The sequence below is a fragment of the Trachurus japonicus genome, chromosome 24, assembly GCF_045865225.1.
Source record: "Trachurus japonicus isolate A0001 chromosome 24, Traja_1.0".
NCBI classification, from domain to species: domain Eukaryota; kingdom Metazoa; phylum Chordata; class Actinopteri; order Carangiformes; family Carangidae; genus Trachurus; species Trachurus japonicus.
This window is the reverse complement of record NC_140930.1, coordinates 6,440,664-6,464,140: the sequence shown is the minus strand read 5'-3', so window position 1 is coordinate 6,464,140 and position 23,477 is coordinate 6,440,664. Positions and strand designations below refer to the sequence as shown.

The following is a 23,477-nucleotide window of genomic DNA, read 5'->3' as shown; positions in this document are numbered from 1 at the left end:
TTTCATGAATGAGACCCAGTGTGTGTAGTTTTTTGGTTATTGTTAGATGATTTGATCAGATCTGATCCAAGAGCATCTGTTGTTGTGAGTCTGTCCCTCACACACCTTGTGCTTCTGAAAGTAAACTGTAAATTATCAGTCAACATGTTGTTGTCAAGGTAACATGAAAGGGGGTAGGTGCTGTTCCATTCATGTTTATAGTATCTGGACCCTCACAGACTCTCACACTCAGTCACTTTACAGCTGACAAAGAGAGAGGGAGTGATGCTGCCTGTCGCTCAGGTGGAGCTGTGACACAGCAGTGTGTTGATGCTGTGTGTGTGTGTGTGTGTGTGTGACAGTAACATCTCGGCAGACGACATGCTCTACACGGAGACGGACCTGGAGGACAGCATGGAGAAGATCGAGACCATCAACTTCCACGAGGTGAAGGAAGTGGCCGGCATCAAGTTCTGGTGTTACCACGCCGGACACGTGCTGGGCGCCGCCATGTTCATGATCGAGATCGCCGGCGTCAAGGTAACGGACGCTCACCGCCACTCACATGACTCAGCTGTTCAACCCTCTGTTGGTGTTTTGTTTTTTGCTTTTTTACTTTATTTTGCAAATAAATCGATGTACAAACCAATAAGGCAAATAGTAAACTTGTAAATATAAATAAATACAAAACATAAGATGTAAGAGCATGAAATAAAATAAACAAACATCAAATAAACAAGACAAAGAAAAGAAAGTATGTACAGTAAAGTAAATAAATTAGAAAAATTAAACATTTCAATCAATAATCGATGTGACCAGATCAATAAACTGAGTCTGACAAACAGGAAATCAGAAGTAAGGCTTCTAAAACATGCAGCATCCCTTCAAAATAAAAGCATGGAAATACAAATCCTTTTAAAAAAAGAAACTGTTTTTAACACCGTGTTGTCCTGCACTTTATCGTCATCATGTCTAAATGGAAGCGCATATTGATAAGTAATTTCATCAACTCACAAAAAATATTTCCCAGAATGCACCTCTTCACCTAAACTTCATTATCACATAATATCACATTATGTAAATTATAAACATATGAATCGCAGTGATTCACTCTCTCTGCTGCGACAAAGAACAGATGTTATTATGATTTATTTATCTTAGTTGGAGCAGAAACAGTGAAGATTAAAACGCAGCTGTGTTTTGATTAAAAAGTGATTGATTGAAAATCCTAATCAATAATCACAGACTTCAGGCTCCAGAGTCAATTTCTCTTCATTTGATGAGCAAAATAAACTGTTTAAAGACGTCGCCTCGGGCTTTAAGTTGAAGGATGGTTTTATAATTTTAACATTTTGTTGAATAATCCAATTAATAATAAACAAGTATACTTTTAGATCATTTTATTCATTTGTATGTTGTGTTAATCCTATATATGCTGGTGTTGATGTATAATTAACTCAAATATCATGACAAGGAGAGTTTGAAGGTGATCCGTGACTAAATCTGAAGTTAATTCCCATCTACTGATTACCTTGTTTTAACCAGTCAACAGGCCTCCTGAGGTGTGTGTATATTAACCTACACCTGAAATACACAGCATCATAAAATATGTATGCACTTAAACTTTTATATGAAATAACAGGGTATCCACGGGGTCTTAAAAAGTCTAAAATTTGAAAATCTAAATTTTAGGCCTTAAAATGTCTTAAATTTGTTGAATTATTGTGTTCAAGTCTTAAATAATTTTAGACAGGTCTTAAATTTTCTTATGCCCACCATGGACGAGCATTTCACTCGCATTTGCCCCTAAAAAAAAATACATGTGTGAACCAGGAAAATCACAAAAAGAAAGAGCACAACCTGCGATTGGTCAAAAACTACAAATCCCACAATTCTCTGGCCTCAACAATAACAGTAGTTAGTGTAAGTAAGGGAGAGTGGAGCTGTCGGTGAAAAGAGGAAACAACGCCACGTCTGGTCCTGTTCTATGTTGTTCGTTCACACCGTCACCGTTTATTCGTTACGTCCGCGGTGTAAAAGGCCGTAACGCAAAGACGCGATTAGGCGCGAGACGCGATTAGGCGCGAGACGCGGTAGACGCGACTTTTTTTTTTTTGCGACGCAATACACGCGATTCTTTTTGTGCGACGGGACCATCGCGTCTTCGTCTAAAAAGGAACGCTTTTTTTTCGCTCGAGTTGTGACGCGCGACCAAACGCGAGATACGCGGTTTGACGCTCTTTTTGACTCGTGTCAAAAAAAAATTCACGAGCCCGCCAACAACTTTTTTTTTTTTTCAAAGCAGGTTCAACTGGACTTAGTTATTTGTCTAGGAAGACGTTTCACCTCTCATCCAAGAGGCTTCATCAGTTCATGTAGCATCTGACCAGGCTGGGACTGGTCCAACTAACTGGTCTGGAGACTCAGTATAAGTCCAGTTGCTTTCGATTTAACCTCCTTTGAAATACTATGACCTGGACAAATGAGAATATGCACAGGCCTACAACAACATTTCTGCTCTCATCGACCATGATTGAGGTCACAACGCTGCTCTGTAGCTGCTCTGGAAGTCCGAGACACTGAGGCCAAACGCCGCCGTCGCTTCTGATCCATGTCGGCGAGTTCCGGGCTGATGAGCTACAGAGACTTTAGAGTCAAAGGAGCAGTGCGTCGCTGTGTCGGACTGTTTGGATTTAATGAAGAAGCTGCACAGAGTCAGGTGAGCAGAAGCTGCCCCCCCCCCCCCCCCCCTCACCGTGGAGCCGCTGCTGTCTCACAGCCGCCACCGACCCCTAGAATAAAACACCACCGACCCCTAGCGTGACGCACAGTATACTGTTATGAGACACATTATGCATCCCAACTGTCTTTTTTTTTAGAGGATTTTTTTTTTTAACCAAGAATGCGAAAAATCATGATCCAGGGGCCAAAATTCGAAACAAATATATTTTTAATCATAATTCTCATTATTCTCCTGATGTCGGTTTAATGTAAACAGATTGAGCTGATACGCGAGAGTAATGTGACAGCGGGGCAGTGCTGCAGCTGCTGTGCTGTGATGGACCTGATCAGACTGGTGGTGGTCCACAGTCAATCAGTCCCAGATCCTCCACCGTCAGCAGATCCCCCGAAAGCCCCCGCAAATACAAGAAGTTAAGTGGCAAGTTGCACCTTTTCGTCGGCTTATTATTTGCGGATTTTTTTTTTTATAGCCTATATAACGTCACTGCAACATGCGGCTCTCAGTGCTTGTCGGTGTTGTGTCTATAAATTGTGAAATAACTTTTCCTCAATAGAAATATGAGACGTGGTCGATATGTTTCATTCATCCATGTTTTGGCAGACAATACAAATAACCAATGATAATGAGATTTCCACCGCGTCGAACCAATCATGTGGCTGGAATAGAGCCAGTCAACAGTAACATGTGCATTTGTTTGGGTTGCTGCAGATGTGCACATCAGCTGACACCGCCAGAGAGAGACACATAACAGCCGCTTCAAGGAGACTAGCGGACTTTTTTTTTTTTTTAATAGCCTCTTCATTCATCTTGGGCGGGGGGCGGTGCGCCGTCTTATAATGTTACAGAAAACCCTGCATTATGTTTTTTACAACTCGTGTTCCTACACTATAGAGACAACTTGCTGTTGGCTCTATATTTCAAGAAACTTGTTTTCTGTTTAAAAGGCACAATTCACCCATCTTTTAACCGGGTAGTTACGTCTCCAGTCTGTCGAGCGGGCGAGCGCACAGCTGATGTGCTTCCATTCCCACAGACGCACGGATTCAGTGTGGACAGAGAGCGTCAGATGTGACGCGATTGTCGGACGCTCGTTCGCGTCGCATCCAGTTAGGACACGGTGTGAGCAGCCACATCCACTGCGCTCTGGATCAGCTGATCGGTGCTCAGGTGACGTTAGATCTTCACTTTTTTAAACTCATACAAAGTGCAGCCAAACAGCAGGCTGAAGAGAGAGGACCAGCAGCAGCAGCAGCAGCTCTGACAGCTCCTCTGTGGCGCTGCAGACAGGCTGCAGGTGAGCTGGCCTGAGAGCAGAGTGCCGTCTCTTTTTTTTTTTTTTTTTTAGCAGCCTTTGTTACAGATAGGCTACATGTCCATGTGCATGTGCATGAGAACTGATTTTGAATCGAAGAGACACCCAAATATTCACATCCTTCAGTCCAGGCTTTTGAAAAGAGAGTAGCCTATAAAATCAGCTTCATGTAGCAGTTAACTTTAAAATGGTTCGAATATATTGCTGCTGAATAAATCTGAAACATGTGATGTGCATTTTTTGGGGGGAAATATGGCTTCTGATATAATAGTCTGTAGACATCATCATCATTCAACGTTTTCACATGGTCTGGTGTTAATAAAGCAAACTAAAAATCGCAAAAAGAAAATCAAGAATCGGTTGAATCGAAAATCGATTTTGAATCGAATCGTGACCCTAAAAGTCGGAATCGAATCGTGAGCCACCCAAAGATTCACATCCCTAGTACAGAGACCTGCCACAGTGTCATGGTGCATTAATATAAACTTCAACCTCAGAGCTGTCAGTCCTCAGACTGTCCTGACTGTCCCTGAACATCACACAGGGATGCAAACAGCGCGCCGAAAAGCGAAACTCGCTTTTTTCATGACCAATTGACCCTTCGCCAACTCCTCCCACAAACGGCTATTGTCCAATCCTACGTTAGCAACCGTAACTATAGGCCTGGCAAGCTTTCCGCAGTGAGTCATTACGTTTGCTTTTGTGGACACATTTTGAGACTAGGACGAAAAACATTTGTTTGTAGAGAAGGATGTTGTTGCTGCTGCTGCTACTACGGCGGTGGCGGCGGCGGCAGAAGCAATATAGAGATGTTCAGATATGAGCGGACTTTTTTTTTTCGACTTGAGCAAGTGTAGATATGGGGAAAACCATATGTCCACCTCCGAAATGACAGCTGTACTTTTAGGGCTTTTACCTGGGCTTTTAGGCGAGGGATCCTCCAGGCAGGGACTGCTTTCACTGACTGATACAGCGGTGGGAGAAAACAAAACAGCAGCGAAAACTGTATGTGGTTCACAATCGCCCAAAAACTTAGAGTTTGACAACGTTTCATGACCAGTGAGATGACCTAAGTCTTGGTGGGTTGATAGACGGTAAAATGACCGGTCCTTACTGCTGCTCTGTACATTGTCCAGTCGTGTCGTTGAACAGATGTTTTATCCTCCTGCGCGAGTCACGTCACTGAAAACTATGAATGATCTTTGTGATTTCTTCTCTCTATTATCTCAGAACAGTTTATCCAGAAATTTGCTGATATTTCCTTTGAAATCGATACCAAATACTGCCAGGAGCATGGCTGGGAGTGAAAGCTTGCCCGGCGTAGCAACAGTAACCAAGGGGGCGGGGCTTACGCGAAGGGTCAATTGACCCTTTGTTGGCCTTCTGATTGGTCTGCTGATCCACCAATCAGAGCGCTTCTCCCCATGTCACATGTTGCACAACATTCTAAGGTTGGACAACCCTGGAATGAAACCCTATGAAACAAGATAGGTAGACAGCAATTTTTTTTGGCAAAAACTACTTAATAATTTTTCAATATGGTTAAAATGTGCCTGGGGTTCCTGCAATAGCGACTCACAATATCTGGAACGTATTCCTGGAGTCATTTTTATCCCATTCCCCAAACCTAAGACATCAATAAACATAGGCTACTTGGCCCATGTGTACTGCATAACATATTAGGCTACTTTAACCTTCTGTTAGTTGAGCTTAATAATAGGGTTTGGGGGTGGTCCACTAGGGGGAGCTCTAGGCATAGGTCAGGGGTTAACTGCAAAGTTGTGTTTGTTGTTGTTGTTGTGTGCAGTCCTCATGAGAAGTGAGTCTGTTTTCCCTGGCTGTAGCTACTTTGTGCTATTGAAGCTCATTCATCCTCCAGTCCACTCTCTGGTCGTGTTCATAAACAGAGAAGATCTAATACCTTCAAAGTTATCTAGCAAACGTAACATTACCGCTGCTAATGTCTTTTGAACTTTGTGAAGTTTTACGAGGAAAAACGGGAGATCGGCGGAGATTAAGCGTTAGCTTGTAGCTAACGTTAGCTAGCGTCGTTAGCTACTAGCTAGTGAGTGACCAAAACAATGATTTTTCCCCATTTTTCGGAAAAGTCAGGTAATGCCCGTTCAATCGCTATTGAGCCACGTCTGTCCTCTATCATGGACACTATTTTTCTGATGTATAAGTTAATTAAAATTTTCTTTACAAGCAATTTAAATCTGCCTAATTTTCAATGGTTTCCAATGGGAGTTAACCCTTCCGTGACCATTGTTTGTCCAACCTAGCAACAGTAACCGTGGGGGGCGGGGCCTTGACAAAGGGTCAATTAGGTGACTTGTGTGAATCGTTCAGATCCGAAGAGTTTTTGTTTTGAGGGGGGGGGGGGTCTCAGCGTCTCAGCTCGGGTCAGTAAAATGTTTTTCTAACAGGCTGACAGTGACAATCACGTGAGGCGAACTCATTCATGGTCTCTGATTATACTGATAACAGCCGACCTCCAATGTAGACGCGCGACATGCACGCACGTTACCCAAAGCGGTGACGCCGTTTTTTCCCCCCCGTGCACGTCCGCGGCGCACAGCTCCACGGACGTGCACGGTTCCCTACGTTGCTGTGTCAGGCAGGTGTTTCCACGGAGCTCTGCCCCGTTTCAGAGGTGAAGGAAGCCCTGAGTGGAAAGACGTCGCCTCCGCCATGTAGAATGTGTTCAATTAAAGTGAAACTAACACATTATATAGGCCTATATGTCCATTACACACCGAATGGGATGTTAAATCCCATGTCTTTATTTCTTCAGTTTATTTTAATAGTAATAATTATGACTAACATTCAGTGAAGACCTAAAAATCAGTATCTCCAAAATTGAAATATTGCAATGGTTTTTATTTTTTTAAAGCATTTTTAATATAGAAATGTTGGCCTTCTGAAAACTGTCCATCTATATGCACTCAATACTTGGTTGGGGTTGAACTACTGGAAATTGACTTTTCTGTGATATTGTTAATGGTGAGCCCCCCCCCCCCCCCCCCCCGCCAGACAATTCCTCTCTTTTTTGGTCCTGACCCGTTTGCATCCCTGTGTGTGTGTGTGTGTGTGTGTGTGTGTGTGTGTGTGTGTGTGTAGTTGTTGTACACAGGAGACTTCTCCCGTCAGGAGGACAGACACTTGATGGCGGCGGAGATCCCCAGCGTCAAACCAGACATCCTCATCACCGTGAGTGGAGCCGTTCAACCTGTTCAATCTTTATTTAAACACAGAGCACAGACACTTAACATTGAACCTGTGTGTGTGTGTGTCAGGAGTCGACCTACGGGACTCACATCCACGAGAAGCGGGAGGAGCGAGAGGCTCGGTTCTGCAACACGGTCCACGACATCGTCAACAGAGAAGGTCGATGTCTGATCCCCGTGTTCGCTCTGGGCCGAGCGCAGGAGCTGCTGCTCATCCTCGGTGAGACCACGGCAACAACGACGCCATGACGACGACGCACGGCGACCTAAGAGTGGCGCTTTCCCTTCAGCTGAGGGAAAAATGAATTCAGGCTTCAAGTTTTATTTACAAGATTAAACTAAGGGACGTGTTTCTGTCTATGGATCACACAGAAACATTTTCATTCACCATACACACTCGTTAAAGCCCCAGTGTGTAACTTATTTGGCTTTTTAGTAGCAAAAATCAAATATTGCTTTCATAAATACGTATTTCACTGAAGTCGAATCACAGCCGCATACAAATGAAAGCTTTCTGGTACCTTAGAATGAGTTGTTACAAGTCGTTACAAATACATGAGTGGGCGACGCACCGAACCGAGGCGGCCATGTTGCATCGTGACCGTAGGTAACCACGGAAACTCAGCGGAGCTGTCGGCTCGGCCTGTTAAAACTGTCACCACTGTGTAGTGTGAGGAAGGACGGACGCACTGGTGTTGCATTCAGGTGCAGTCAGGCAGACGGCCGTCGGCAAACCAACCGGATGTCATTTTACTCGACGAGAGAAAGCCGGTAAAACGTGGGTCGGGTAAACAATACGACATCACCATGACAACATATTGTCACGCCTGTATTGTTTTGCCTCGTGCTGGCGGACCACTTGTTTACATAGACGCTTGTTTATCCTGATACATGCAGCGTCTGTTGTCTGTCTGACGTCTGCCCGATTTCACGTGAATGCAACATCAAGAATACGTTCAGATATGCAACCGCACCGCTAGATGGGGGGAATTCCTACATACTATACCTTTAAAGAGGAACTATGCAAGATTTTTACCTTAAAGGGATAGTTCAACATTTTGGCAAATTGGTCCATTGCCATAATCCCTATACTCATAGCAGTAGGTTTGTTAACTTTATTTGTGTGTGTGTGTGTGGACCAGACGAGTACTGGCAGAACCACCCGGAGCTCCACGACATCCCGATCTTCTACGCTTCGTCTCTGGCCAGGAAGTGCATGGCCGTGTACCAGACCTACATCAACGCCATGAACGACAAGATCCGCAAGGCCATCAACATCAACAACCCCTTCGTCTTCAAGCACATCAGCAACCTGAAGGTTTGTTTTGTTTTGTTTTTGTTTTTACTTTTCTGTCCTGTTTTATTGTGTCGTCAGGTTTGTTCTGTCCTTTGTTTTCCGTTTTGTCTGTTTTGGTCAGTGTATTGTCAGTGTATACATTGTGTATGTTTAGGGTTGCAAAGGGGCGGAAAATTTCCAGTTTTTTATTCCAAATTGGAAAATATCCATGGGAATTATGGGAATTTATGGGGATTAACTGGAAATTTGGGGTAATTTAAACAAACTGTATCATATCCAAACATAAATGTAAATATTTTGTTTCGTCATAAGCAGACATCCATGCAAAATAACAATACAATTAAAAAACATGACATTTCAACAGATTTATTTATTTATTTATTTATTTGGTTCATTTCGGGCATGTCAATTAGTCATCATCATCACACATCATCTTAATCCAATAATACAATACACATGACCGAAAGGGAAAGCGGGAGAAGCAAAAGCTTATCTAGTCCCGCCCCCAATACTCACATATTCATTTTTTCTGCATGTTACATTTTTGACATAACATTCTTCCAGTATTTTCAAAATTTAACAATTTGACATAACATTTTTTTTTTTTTTTTTTTGACATGACATTTCTCACTTTTTCTTTTTTTTTTTTTTTTTTTTCAACATTTGACATTTTGACATAATGTGTTGCAGCATTAGGCAGTATGTAGAGTTGAAGAAATTGAAGTCCAGCTCTAGATAGAGCATAAGGATTACGTGTGTGTCTGCACATGTGTCCGTCATGAGCGAACAACAGTCTCTTCTTATTGCCAGGCATGTCACAAAAGTCACAAAGTCACAAGATGGTCCAATTGACAGAGAGCAAAAGTCCAGTGTACTGATTATTTGTTGGGATGGTGGGATGGTGTGGGAGCCCTTTTTGTGCCAATTCTTCTTTTTACTCATTCTCTGCGGTTTTCGTCGCCATTTCTCTCGATTTCCTCCCGAGTTTTGGCTATGTCAGCTCGCATCAGTGACACATACTCTCGGATTGATTTATTTGTGAGTAGAACTTTATCAAGTTTTAATTCTTGTATGAACAATCAGCTATTTTACTGAACAACAAAAACATGAATGTTGAGTAAAATATTACTAATTGCTTATTAAGGGCCAACCTTCAATTTTGTAAATTTCGGATTTATTCCCGTTTATTCCCATAGAAAGTTTCCGATATTACCCGATACCCGATATTTTGCAACCCTATGTATGCTATTGCCTGTTTCCATTGTCGTTGTCGTTTGTTTTCTGACGTGTGTGTGTGTGTGTGTGTGTGTGTGTGTGTGTGTGTGTGTGTGTGTGTGTGTGTGTGTGTGTCAGAGCATGGACCACTTCGACGACATCGGGCCCAGCGTGGTGATGGCGTCGCCCGGCATGATGCAGAGCGGTTTGTCCCGGGAGCTGTTTGAGAGCTGGTGCACGGACAAGAGGAACGGCGTCATCATCGCCGGCTACTGCGTGGAGGGGACGCTCGCCAAGGTGGGAAGGAATCGAACCTGCGACACCTCGGGTCCCTTCTGCAGTTTTAAAAAAAAATTATTATCACAGGAAGTGAAACGTTTCCTCCACTGGTTTTTAGAAATGTCACAGGGTATCCGCGGATCCTTAAAAAGTCTTAAAAAGTCTTAAATTCATGTATCTAAAAATAAGGCCTTAAAAAGTATTAAATTTATCAGAAATTTCTAAGATGGTCTTAAATACAGTAGTCAAGGGTCTTAAATTCATGGATTAAAGTTCTCCGTCGCCACGACGGATTTTCCGTCAATGGGAAAAATGAGGGGGGGAAAAAGGCTACACGTGTTTTTGTTGTGGTTTACTAATGCTGCTCTCGGTAATTTCCTCCCGCTAATTAGTAAAGGAAAAAAAAGTAATATTGTGGGGGATATTTTTCATTCTATCTGGCAACCCTGGCCTGCCTGCGCGTATGAGCAGAGAACTTCTAATATTGTCAATAGACTGGCTCTGGTATGAGCCCGGTAACGTGACAGTCTTTCTGGAGGCAGTGATACGCCAAATCGCGTTGGGTCTCCTGCCGTCGTTGACGTTGGACCGAGCGGAACCTGTTGGTCCGAGTGGCCGCGGTCCGAGCGGACTTGGCGGCGCGCATTCGGTTTCGTTGTTTGTTTGTTTTTTCGTGAATGTCCGCGGCGCACCGCTGCATGGACAACTTATCAGAAAGCAAACATTTCCATATTAAAAATGCTTTTTAAAACTTTTTTCTATACATTTTGTCTACATTTATTCTAATTCATTGAGATGCACCTGTATGCCCTCCTACAGTGGTTTGGTCATTGTTGGTCTGGTACTCATTTCAATACTCTGCTAATTTTTCCATTGTCCTTGAGTAAAAGTTGTGTGAGTGATTTCAGTGTCAGTCGCGTGCAGACTCCTTCCTTTCTTCCTTGGTGCTTTTTCTAGTTTTGTATTGATTATCAGTTTGTTTATTAATAACAGACAATAAGTAAACTTGACTGATTGTCATTGAGGTTGTAGTACAGTGGGATCCCCAACCATTGCTTAGCCTATATTTATAGGATTTTTTTTTTTTTTTTGGTCTTAAATTTCATTCAAGGTGGCATTAAAAAGGTCTTAAAAAGTCTTAAATTTGACTTGCTGAAACCTGCAGATACCCTGTGTCAGGTCTGTGTTCACTTTTGGAGACAAGTTAAGAACAACAGAGAGTGAGAGAGTGAAATAAAACAAACAATCACAGCAATAAATAAAAATAGACAATAACAGCTGTAAAATTAGTTTGTCTGCCCCAAATGCATCTTTCTTTATTCATAACTTCTCCTTTAATCGGTATCTTACAGTTTGGTGATAATAACTGCGATGGCAAGAACAACAACACAAATAACTCTGACTGAGAACAGTGTAATTGCTGAAACAAGATCTTTTACAGTGTGTGTATCTGAATAAAAACCAGAAATAAGACTCTTATTTAAATTATATTATTGATCGGCATCAATAGATATTCCCAGTATTGGATCAGTCCGGTCAGTTTTATTGATAATGTTGAGTTTAATGTGGCTACGTAACAAGAATCTGAATCTGTGACAGACTCCTGTGTTAACGACGTAGGACCGATCAGAAGAGTGTGTCGTGTTGCGTTCAAGTGCTGCTGGGATTTAATGAACTTTTAATAATATATTTATATTATTTTAAATGATTAAACTTTTCACACAGGTTATTTAATGTACTGTGTGTGTGTGTGTGTATGTTGAATTGAATTGAATTGAAATTTGTTTATTTCGGTCATACAACACCAACATCAAAATCGACCATTTTGTGTGAACAGTTTAGCCAAAACATATTATACACAATTGCAACCACATGTGTATGTTTGTCTATATGTTTGGACCCCCTCGAAAACGAGATGATACATCTCAAGGGGTTTTATCCAAATAAACAAATTTCTAACACACACACAAAAAAAAGAAAATATCATACAGTGACCGAAAAGGGAATAGGCTGAAGCCCAAGGCTTATATTTGCCTATCCTTTACACTCTATGAAATTGAATTACCTAGAATGTCAGCAGTCCACAATAATAAGATGAAAATAATCATTACTGTATTTTATAATTTTTCATTATTTCACATTTCAAGGCTTTCTTAAAACTCAACAAAGAACTACATGTCTTCAACTCATCACTGAGCTTATTCCACATTTTAACTCCTAAGACTGAAACACATTTGTATTTTATATTAGTTCTCACTTTACACATTTCAAAAATCAATAATCCTCTTAAATTATAGTTTCCTTTTCTTAATTTAAATAACTGAAGGATACAAGCTGGAAGGCTGTTGTTCTTTACTCGAAAAATGATTTCCATTGTCTTTAGGAACACAATATCTGAAAATTTTAATGCATTAGATCTTAAAAATAGTGGGTTGGTAGGTTCACAATAGCACTCTTTGTTTATTATTCTAATAACTCTTTTTTGAAGCTTGATTATAGGGTCTATGTTTGTTTTATAAACATTTCCCCAAACTTCAACGCAGTATGTCAAATATGGAAATATAAGAGAATAATATAAAATATGCAGACATTTCTTATTCAACATGTCCCTTGTTTTATAAAGAATGGCAATGGATTTGGATATTTTTCCCTTGATATATTCTATATGAGGCTTCCAACACAGTTTATGATCAATAATTACTCCCAAAAACTTAGTTTCATATACTCTATCGATTTCCACTTGATTTAATTTTAATTTTACTTCACAATTGGTCCTAGCACCGCTAAACACCAGAAATTTTGTTTCTTTTCATTTAATGATAACTTATTAATATCAAACCATTTTTTTAGCTGAAACAACTCTACTTCTACTGTCCTCAGCACTTCCTTCAAATCCTCCCCTGAACAATATACATTAGTGTCATTACATACATTAGTGTATGTGTGTAATATGTGTGTGTGTGTGTGTGTTGCAGCACATCATGACGGAGCCTGATGAGATCGCCACCATGTCGGGACAGAAGCTTCCTCTCAAGATGTCGGTCGACTACATCTCCTTCTCCGCTCACACCGACTACCAGCAGACCAGCGAGTTCATCCGGGCGCTCAAACCGCCGCACGTGGTAAAAACAACACACACACACACAGACACACAGACACACACTATTTAAATCCACACTATTTAATTAAATCCACAAAGCGATGTTCCTGGATCCTTTGGGTTTATTGCGACACACTAACAGGCAAAAACACTGTTTTTTCATGCACTGATCAATTTTGAGATTTTGGGATATTTTTCTCTCAGAAAAGTGGAAAGAAATGGTAGAAAATCCACATTAAGGTTTTTTATTTTACTTCATTTTGTCTCTTTCATCAGTAGATTTCTCCTAAATTCACCAAAAGTTATGTCAGGTATCACTGTAAAGCTCCCTCTCTCTCCTGAACAATTATGTGGATCCAAAAATTGTCGTTTCCTCCGTATCCGCGACCAAAAGTAAAAGTGCGATTCACATTAATGATCTATGGAATTTTACAGTCCAAATCTTTAAAGGCCGTTTTCTCAAAATGAGTTTTTCCTCAGACTCTGGACCCGAAATCTCCACTTCAGCAGCACCTACAGACACCAAACCTTCCAGTTTTATTCCTGTCTATATTCTGAAGGTTTTTACAGAGGGGATTGTTGATATATCATTCACAGCCTGATTTATACAACATTGTATTCATAAAAACATGGAGAAACTTGGTGACAGTATTTTCTCATTTACAGAGTGATACAAAGACATATCCAAAATCCCCTCTGTAAAAACTTCTGACTCTAGTATGTCAACAAAATAAAACAAGAATTTTGAAAGGTTCTTTATCCATTGTTCAGATTTCTGTTCTGGAAATGTATGCAAATTAGCGCATATTTCATCAGATATTGCCTCATTTACATATTTAAACATAAAACTTGACAAAACTTGTAATACAAAAAATATTTGTCTTAATGTGAGTGATAAACTTGGGAAGTTTCATGGTGATATCTGTTAGTTTAAATTTCTACCCTATTCACCTGCAGTGTCCCTCTTTAATGCAGTTTGTGTGTGTCCGTGTGTGTGTCCGTGTGTGTGTGTGTGTGTGTGTGTGTGTGTGTGTGTGCAGATCCTGGTGCACGGCGAGCAGAACGAGATGGCCCGGCTGAAGGCGGCTCTGATCCGAGAGTACGAAGACAACGACGAGGTTCACATCGAAGTCCACAACCCGCGAAACACTGAAGCCGTGACGCTGAACTTCAGAGGAGAGAAACTGGCCAAGGTGTGTGTGTCTGTGTGTCTGTGTGTGTGTGTGTGTGTGTGTGTGTGTTGTTGTTGTGTTGTTGTAGTATTGGTGTGGGCCGTGTTGTTAACTCCCAGCATGCTTTGCTCCGTTCTGCTGTGCTGCAGGTGATGGGCGTGCTGGCGGATGAGAAGTGCTCTCAGGGTCAGAGAGTCTCCGGGATCCTGGTGAAGAGAAACTTCAGTTACCACATCCTGACGCCGTCCGACCTCTCCAGTCAGTCTGCGTGTGTGTGTGTGTGTGAGACTGTGTGTGTGTCTGTGAGACTGTGTGTGTGTGTGTGTGTGTGTGTGTGTGTGTGTGTGTGTGAGACTGTGTGTGTGTGTGTGTGTGTGTGTGTGTGTGTGTGTGTGTGTGTGTGTGTGTCTGTGAGACTGTGTGTGTGTGTGTGTGTGTGTGTGTGTATTGTCAAACACTTATTATAATTGATGAATGTTTAATGTTTTTGATCCGTCATCAAATGTTTCAACATCTGGACTGATTGGTTGGTTGGTTGATAGAAAGAAAGAAAGAAAGAAAGAAGTAAGGAAGGAAAGAAAGAAAGAGTGAAGGAAATAAAGAAAGAGTGAAGGAAAGAAAGAAAAAGAGAGAAAGAGGTGGAAAGAAAGACAATAGCTGGGTTTCCATCCAAGTCGTATTGAATTTAAAAGCGGATTTTGTGAAAATGCGCAAAAAGCAAAGCGAATTTATGCCCGTTTCCATTCATTAGTGTTTTGCGATTAGGAGGAGTGCACCGTGAGATTACGTCATAAGAGAGCGTGAATGTATCCAACAGTTGACACTCAGCTGACACTCAACATCATGGACAATTTACGTACTTTCCGGACTATAGACGCACCTGTATAATCCGCACCAGCTACATTTTAAAAGAAAATACATATATAGGCCGCACTTTAGGTTTTCATGTTGTAACATGAGATATTTACACAGAAAGACAGTAGGAACTGTGACAGTCTGCTCGCTTTTCCGCTGTTTTGGTTATGCTCCTCTCCTCCATGTGCATCTGTTTACATACGAAGCCGGTGAAAAATCAATAAGTTACATAACGATGTTACGGCGTGTGTTTGTGTAGTCTTAACCGTCATAAACAAAAGATTATGGGTTACGGAGCGCGTTTGTGTTGTGGTGCAGAGAGGAGAGCTGGGAGACCGGGGCGTCGCTGGGTGAAGTCCAGCAGCTTCACCCACAAACTCTGCCTCAATTCGCATAATCTGTTTCCATCACAAAAACTCGCATTTCCTTTATTCGATACGCTGACAAACCCACCCCCTCCAAGCGTATAAACTTTTATGCGCATTTACTGCCTTTATTCGAATTTCTGGCGTTTCCATTCAAGTATTTATTCGCATTTTCACAAAATGCGCATAAGAAAAGGTGGATGGAAACCCAACTAATGAAAGATTGAAAGAAAATGCAAGAAAGGAAGACCAAGAAAATAATAATCAGAAGGAAAGAAACGAAGAAAAAAGAAAGAGGGAAGATAAAGAAAGAGAGAAAGAAAAGAAACAGGAAAAAAGGAAGATCAAGAAAGAAATAATCAAAAGGAAAGAAAATAGAGAGAAAGAAAAGAAACAAAAGGGGCAAAGAAAGAAAAAGATAGTAGGAAGAAAAAAGAAAGAAGTAATACTTAGAAATACTTAAGAAAAAAAGAGGGAAGGAAATGAAGAAAAAGAGAGAAAGAGGAGGAAAGAAAGACAATGAAAAGAAGAAAAAAATAATCAAAATAATAATAAAGACAATGAAGGTAGAAAGAAAGGAAGATCAAGGAAGAAATAATCAAAAGGAAAGAAACAAAGAAAAAAAGAGAAACAAACAAACAAAAAAGGCAAAACAAGAAAAAGATAGTAGGAAGAAAAAAGACGGACAGAAAGAGAGAAGAAATAGAAAGAAAGACAAAAGGCTACAGAAGCAAAGAAGAGAGAGAAGTGACAAAAAAGTAAAGAAAGAGAAAGACATGAACATGAAGACGTGAAGAAAGTAGAGACATAAATGATGGAGTGACTAACAGACTCCTCCTTCTCCTCTTCTTCCACATTTTCCTCTTCCTCCTCCTCCTCCTCCTCCTCCTCCTCCTCCTCCTCCTCCTCCTCTCCTCCTCCTCTCCTCCTCCTCCTCTTCCTCCTCCTCCTCCTCCTCCTCCTCCTCCTCTTCCTCCTCCTCCTCCTCTTCCTCTCCTCCTCCTCTCCTCCTCCTCCTCTTCCTCCTCCTCCTCCTCCTCCTCCTCTCTTCCTCCCTCCTCCTCCTCCTCCTCCTCCTCCTCCTCTTCCTCCTCCTCCTCAGACTACACCGACCTCGCCATGGGAACGGTGAAGCAGACTCAGGCGATCCCGTTCACTGGACCGATCTCTCTGCTCGTCACGCAGCTGCGCAGCCTCGCAGGTGAGTTGGCTCCGCCCCCTTCGTCCTCTAACTCCTCCTCCTCCTCTTCCTCCTCCTCCTCTCCTCCTCCTCTCCTCCTCCTCCTCTTCCTCCTCCTCCTCCTCTTCCTCTTCCTCCTCCTCCTCCTCCTCCTCCTCCTCCTCCTCCTCCTGCAGTAGCATAGATATACCCCCAATTCCAATCCGCCCCCTAAAGACTCCTTAAAGCCCTGAACCCTCACTGACTAAAGTGACGTCAGCTCTAAGTGACAGAGTGTGAGAGTCTGTGAGGGTCCAGATGCTGTAAACATTAATGGAACAGCACTTACCCACTCTCACGACACGTTACCTTGACAACAACATGTTGTTGACTCCGGTCTTGGACCGATAATTTACCGTACTTTCAACGCGCACAAGGTGTGTGAGGTGGACGGACTCAAAACAAAATGTTCCCGGATCAGATCTGATCAAATCATCATCAATAATCACAAACTGCACGTTAATACTGACAGTAAACTTCTTCTTTTCTTTTTTCTTTCTTTCTTTTTTTTGGTTGTTGCTCCTGTCCATTAACAATAAAGAGAGCGGCGTATGGAAGTTTTTCTGTGCCATCTGAGTTTGAATATGAATTTCTAAGGCTGAATTTTTTTAGCATCAAAATCAGACTTTGAATTTTAAAAACCATCAAATTTCTCGCACTGATTTTTTTTTGCCTCTTGATTTTTTTAAAATGTTGAAATAAATTCAGTGTAAAGAAAATCAATGTCTCAAAATATTCTGTTTTTCAAAATTCGACATGTAAAAAAAATTAAACATAAAAAAAATCAGTATAAAAAAAAAATCAGTTTCTAAAAAAAATTCAACATCTCAAAAAATTCAACTACAAAAATTCAACATCTCAAAAAATTCAGTGTCCAAAAATTCAACTGCAAAAATTCAGTGTCAAAAGACTCAACATCCGGGTCACCAGGGAGAAGCAATCGATCCCTGTCTCAATAAGGACTGCTTCTGTGTGACACAGGTCACACACACACACACAGGTAGGCCAGACCGGTCCCGGCCATGGCCACAAACTTAGGCGACGGTGCTTCGGTGAGTCTGTTTACTTTATTTTCCATTTGTGTTTGTTAAATTGAGTATTAGATATTAGCCGGATTTATTTAACAATATCTACAATTAACTTTTAATGAGGTGGCGTTCGTGCTAAACTACGTTAGTAACTAGCTAACGGTATGTGAGCGTAGGTTGAGGCTAACTTACTTTCGGTTCTGAGGCAGCGAGTATGACGACTGACAGTAACTTACAGTACTAAGTTACATTAAACAGTGATAGTGTTAACTGGTGACACAGGATGTTGGGGGGGGGGGCTAAGTAGCGGCCAAGCGCGACCTGCCCGTGCGTGCGTGTGTGTCTGTGCTTCCATTCCCACAGACGCACGGATTCAGTGTGGACAGAGAGCGTCAGATGTGACGCGATTGTCGGACGCTCGTTCGCGTCGCATCCAGTTAGGACACGGTGTGAGCAGCCACATCCACTGCGCTCTGGATCAGCTGATCGGTGCTCAGGTGACGTTAGATCTTCACTTTTTTTAAACTCATACAAAGTGCAGCCAAACAGCAGGCTGAAGAGAGAGGACCAGCAGCAGCAGCAGCAGCTCTGACAGCTCCTCTGTGGCGCTGCAGACAGGCTGCAGGTGAGCTGGCCTGAGAGCAGAGTGCCGTCTCTTTTTTTTTTTTTTTTTTAGCAGCCTTTGTTACAGATAGGCTACATGTCCATGTGCATGTGCATGAGAACTGATTTTGAATCGAAGAGACACCCAAATATTCACATCCTTCAGTCCAGGCTTTTGAAAAGAGAGTAGCCTATAAAATCAGCTTCATGTAGCAGTTTACTTTAAAATGGTTCGAATATATTGCTGCTGAATAAATCTGAAACATGTGATGTGCATTTTTTGGGGGGAAATATGGCTTCTGATATAATAGTCTGTAGACATCATCATCATTCAACGTTTTCACATGGTCTGGTGTTAATAAAGCAAACTAAAAATCGCAAAAAGAAAATCAAGAATCGGTTGAATCGAAAATCGATTTTGAATCGAATCGTGACCCTAAAAGTCGGAATCGAATCGTGAGCCCACCCAAAGATTCACATCCCTAGTACAGAGACCTGCCACAGTGTCATGGTGCATTAATATAAACTTCAACCTCAGAGCTGTCAGTCCTCAGACTGTCCTGACTGTCCCTGAACATCACACAGGGATGCAAACAGCGCGCCGAAAAGCGAAACTGGCTTTTTTCATGACCAATTGACCCTTCGCCAACTCCTCCCACAAACGGCTATTGTCCAATCCTACGTTAGCAACCGTAACTATAGGCCTGGCAAGCTTTCCGCAGTGAGTCATTACGTTTGCTTTTGTGGACACATTTTGAGACTAGGACGAAAAACATTTGTTTGTAGAGAAGGATGTTGTTGCTGCTGCTGCTACTACGGCGGCGGCGGCGGCGGCAGCAGCAATATAGAGATGTTCAGATATGAGCGGACTTTTTTTTTCGACTTGAGCAAGTGTAGATATGGGGAAAACCATATGTTCACCTCCGAAATGACAGCTGTACTTTTAGGGCTTTTACCTGGGCTTTTAGGCGAGGGATCCTCCAGGCAGGGACTGCTTTCACTGACTGATACAGCGGTGGGAGAAAACAAAACAGCAGCGAAAACTGTATGTGGTTCACAATCGCCCAAAAACTTAGAGTTTGACAAGTTTCATGACCAGTGAGATGACCTAAGTCTTGGTGGGTTGATAGACGGTAAAATTACCGGTCCTTACTGCTGCTCTGTACATTGTCCAGTCGTGTCGTTGAACAGATGTTTTATCCTCCTGCGCGAGTCACGTCACTGAAAACTATGAATGATCTTTGTGATTTCTTCTCTCTATTATCTCAGAACAGTTTATCCAGAAATTTGCTGATATTTCCTTTGAAATCGATACCAAATACTGCCAGGAGCATGGCTGGGAGTGAAAGCTTGCCCGGCGTAGCAACAGTAACCAAGTGGCGGGGCTTACGCGAAGGGTCAATTTAGGTGACTTGTGTGAATCGTTCAGATCCGAAGAGTTTTTGTTTTGAGGGGGGGGGGTCTCAGCGTCTCAGCTCGGGTCAGTAAAATGTTTTTCTAACAGGCTGACAGTGACAATCACGTGAGGCGAACTCATTCATGGTCTCTGATTATACTGATAACAGCCGACCTCCAATGTAGACGCGCGACATGCACGCACGTTACCCAAAGCGGTGACGCCGTTTTTTCCCCCCGTGCACGTCCGCGGCGCACAGCTCCACGGACGTGCACGGTTCCCTACGTTGCTGTGTCAGGCAGGTGTTTCCATGGAGCTCTGCCCCGTTTCAGAGGTGAAGGAAGCCCTGAGTGGAAAGACGTCGCCTCCGCCATGTAGAATGTGTTCAATTAAAGTGAAACTAACACATTATATAGGCCTATATGTCCATTACACACCGAATGGGATGTTAAATCCCATGTCTTTATTCCTTCAGTTTATTTTAATAGTAATAATTATGACTAACATTCAGTGAAGACCTAAAAATCAGTATCTCCAAAATTGAAATATTGCAATGGTTTTTATTTTTTTAAAGCATTTTTAATATAGAAATGTTGGCCTTCTGAAAACTGTCCATCTATATGCACTCAATACTTGGTTGGGGTTGAACTACTGGAAATGGACTTTTCTGTGATATTGTTAATGGTGAGCCCCCCCCCCCCCCGCCAGACAATACCTCTCTTTTTTGGTCCTGACCCGTTTGCATCCCTGTATATATGTGTGTGTGTGTGTGTGTGTGTGTGTGTGTGTGTGTGTGTGTGTGTGTGTAGTTGTTGTACACAGGAGACTTCTCCCGTCAGGAGGACAGACACTTGATGGCGGCGGAGATCCCCAGCGTCAAACCAGACATCCTCATCACCGTGAGTGGAGCCGTTCAACCTGTTCAATCTTTATTTAAACACAGAGCACAGACACTTAACATTGAACCTGTGTGTGTGTGTTTGTGTGTGTGTGTGTGTGTGTGTGTGTGTGTGTGTGTGTGTGTGTGTGTGTGTGTGTGTCAGGAGTCGACCTACGGGACTCACATCCACGAGAAGCGGGAGGAGAGAGAGGCTCGGTTCTGCAACACGGTCCACGACATCGTCAACAGAGAAGGTCGATGTCTGATCCCCGTGTTCGCTCTGGGCCGAGCGCAGGAGCTGCTGCTCATCCTCGGTGAGACCACGGCAACAACGACGCCATGACGACGACGCACGGCGACCTAAGAGTGGCGCTTTCCCTTCAGCTGAGGGAAAAATAAATTCAGGCTTCAAGTTTTATTTACAAGATTAAACTAAGGGACGTGTTTCTGTCTATGGATCACACAGCAAACATTTTCATTCACCATACACACTCGTTAAAGCCCCAGTGTGTAACTTATTTGGCTTTTTATTAGCAAAAATCAAATATGTCTTTCATAAATACGTATTTCACTGAAGTCGAATCACACCCGCATACAAATGAAAGCTTTCTGGTACCTTAGAATTGAATTGTTACAAGTCGTTACAAACACATGAGTGGGCGACGCACCGAACCGAGGCGGCCATGTTGCATCGTGACCGTAGGTAACCACGGAAACTCAGCGGAGCTGTCGGCTCGGCCTGTTAAAACTGTCACCACTGTGTAGTGTGAGGAAGGACGGAGGCACTGGTGTTGCATTCAGGTGCAGTCAGGCAGACGGCCGTCGGCAAACCAACCGGATGTCATTTTACTCGACGAGAGAAAGCCGGTAAAACGTGGGTCGGGTAAACAATACGACATCACCATGACAACATATTGCTACGCCTGTATTGTTTTGCCTCGTGCTGGCGGACCACTTGTTTACATAGACGCTTGTTTATCCTGTTACATGCAGCGTCTGTTGTCTGTCTGACGTCTGCCCGAATTCAGGTGAATGCAACATCAAGAATACGTTCAGATATGCAACCGCACCGCTAGATGGGGGGAATTCCTACATACTATACCTTTAAAGAGGAACTATGCAAGATTTTTACCTTAAAGGGATAGTTCAACATTTTGGCAAATTGGTCCATTGCCATAATCCCTATACTCATAGCAGTAGGTTTGTTAACTTTATTTGTGTGTGTGTGTGTGTGTGTGTGTGTGTGTGGACCAGACGAGTACTGGCAGAACCACCCGGAGCTCCACGACATCCCGATCTTCTACGCTTCGTCTCTGGCCAGGAAGTGCATGGCCGTGTACCAGACCTACATCAACGCCATGAACGACAAGATCCGCAAGGCCATCAACATCAACAACCCCTTCGTCTTCAAGCACATCAGCAACCTGAAGGTTTGTTTTGTTTTGTTTTTGTTTTTACTTTTCTGTCCTGTTTTATTGTGTTGTCAGGTTTGTTCTGTCCTTTGTTTTCTGTTTTGTCTGTTTAGGTCAGTGTATTGTCAGTGTATACATTGTGTATGCTCAGGGTTGCAAAGGGGCGGAAAATTTCCAGTTTTTTATTCCAAATTGGAAAATATCCATGGGAATTATGGGAAATTATGGGAATTTATGGGGATTAACTGGAAATTTGGGGTAATTTAAACAAACTGTGTCATATCCAAACATAAATGTAAATATTTTGTTTCGTCATAAGCAGACATCCATGCAAAATAACAATACAATTAAAAAACATGACATTTCAACAGATTTATTTGTGAGTAGAACTTTATCAAGTTTTAATTCTTGTATGAACAATCAGCTATTTTACTGAACAACAAAAACATGAATGTTGAGTAAAATATTACTAATTGCTTATTAAGGGCCAACCTTCAATTTTGTAAATTTCGGATTTATTCCCGTTTATTCCCATAGAAAGTTTCCGATATTACCCGATACCCGATATTTTGCAACCCTATGTATGCTATTGCCTGTTTCCATTGTCGTTGTCGTTTGTTTTCTGACGTGTGTGTGTGTGTGTGTGTGTGTGTGTGTGTGTGTGTGTGTGTGTGTCAGAGCATGGACCACTTCGACGACATCGGGCCCAGCGTGGTGATGGCGTCGCCCGGCATGATGCAGAGCGGTTTGTCCCGGGAGCTGTTTGAGAGCTGGTGCACGGACAAGAGGAACGGCGTCATCATCGCCGGCTACTGCGTGGAGGGGACGCTCGCCAAGGTGGGAATCGAACCTGCGACACCTCGGGTCCCTTCTGCAGTTTTTTTTTTTTTTTTATTATCACAGGAAGTGAAACGTTTCCTCCACTGGTTTTTAGAAATGTCAGGTCTGTGTTCACTTTTGGAGACAAGTTAAGAACAACAGAGAGTGAGAGAGTGAAATCAAATAAACAATCACAGCAATAAATAAAAATAGACAATAACAGCTGTAAAATTAGTTTGTCTGCCCCAAATGCATCTTTCTTTATTCATAACTTCTCCTTTAATCGGTATCTTATAGTTTGGAGATAATAACTGCGATGGCAAGAACAGCAACACAAATAACTCTGACTGAGAACAGTGTAATTGCTGAAACAAAATCTTTTACAGTGTGTGTATCTGAATAAAAACCAGAAATAAGACTCTTATTTAAATTATATTATTGATCGGCATCAATAGATGTTCCCAGTATTGGATCAGTCCGGTCAGTTTTATTGATAATGTTGAGTTTAATGTGGCTGCGTAACAAGAATCTGAATCTGTGACAGACGCCTGTGTTAACGACGTAGGACCGATCAGA

The 23,477-nt window shown here is 42.2% G+C and overlaps 2 protein-coding genes across 2 annotated transcripts in view; both read left to right on the top strand.

Moving 5' to 3' along the window:
* Window positions 1-144: 144 nt before the first annotated feature.
* Window positions 145-14,436, top strand: LOC146961258 (cleavage and polyadenylation specificity factor subunit 3-like). The gene is made up of 9 exons (XM_085771703.1): window positions 145-158; window positions 342-519; window positions 7,155-7,244; window positions 7,331-7,481; window positions 8,404-8,579; window positions 9,912-10,070; window positions 13,028-13,174; window positions 14,193-14,357; window positions 14,413-14,436. The coding sequence occupies exons 1-9, from the start codon at window positions 145-147 to the stop codon at window positions 14,434-14,436; spliced, it is 1,104 nt and encodes a 367-aa protein (XP_085627829.1).
* A 3,349-nt stretch (window positions 14,437-17,785) lies between these two features.
* Window positions 17,786-23,477, top strand: part of LOC146961257 (cleavage and polyadenylation specificity factor subunit 3-like) — a 17,071-nt gene continuing 11,379 nt past the window's right edge. Inside the window, exons 1-5 of the mRNA XM_085771701.1 lie at window positions 17,786-17,815; window positions 20,600-20,689; window positions 20,834-20,984; window positions 21,925-22,100; window positions 22,761-22,919. Coding sequence (XP_085627827.1) covers window positions 17,786-17,815; window positions 20,600-20,689; window positions 20,834-20,984; window positions 21,925-22,100; window positions 22,761-22,919 — 606 coding nt within the window. The remainder of the gene's footprint in view (window positions 17,816-20,599; window positions 20,690-20,833; window positions 20,985-21,924; window positions 22,101-22,760; window positions 22,920-23,477) is intronic.

What these genes read in the sequence shown, in the direction of transcription:
- LOC146961258 (XM_085771703.1), top strand. An exon ending in TCGAGATCGCCGGCGTCAAG is followed by an intron (nt 520 to 7,154) that starts GTAACGGACGCT and finishes GTGTGTGTGTAG; the next exon opens with TTGTTGTACACAGGAGACTT. An exon ending in GGAGCTGCTGCTCATCCTCG is followed by an intron (nt 7,482 to 8,403) that starts GTGAGACCACGG and finishes TGTGTGGACCAG; the next exon opens with ACGAGTACTGGCAGAACCAC.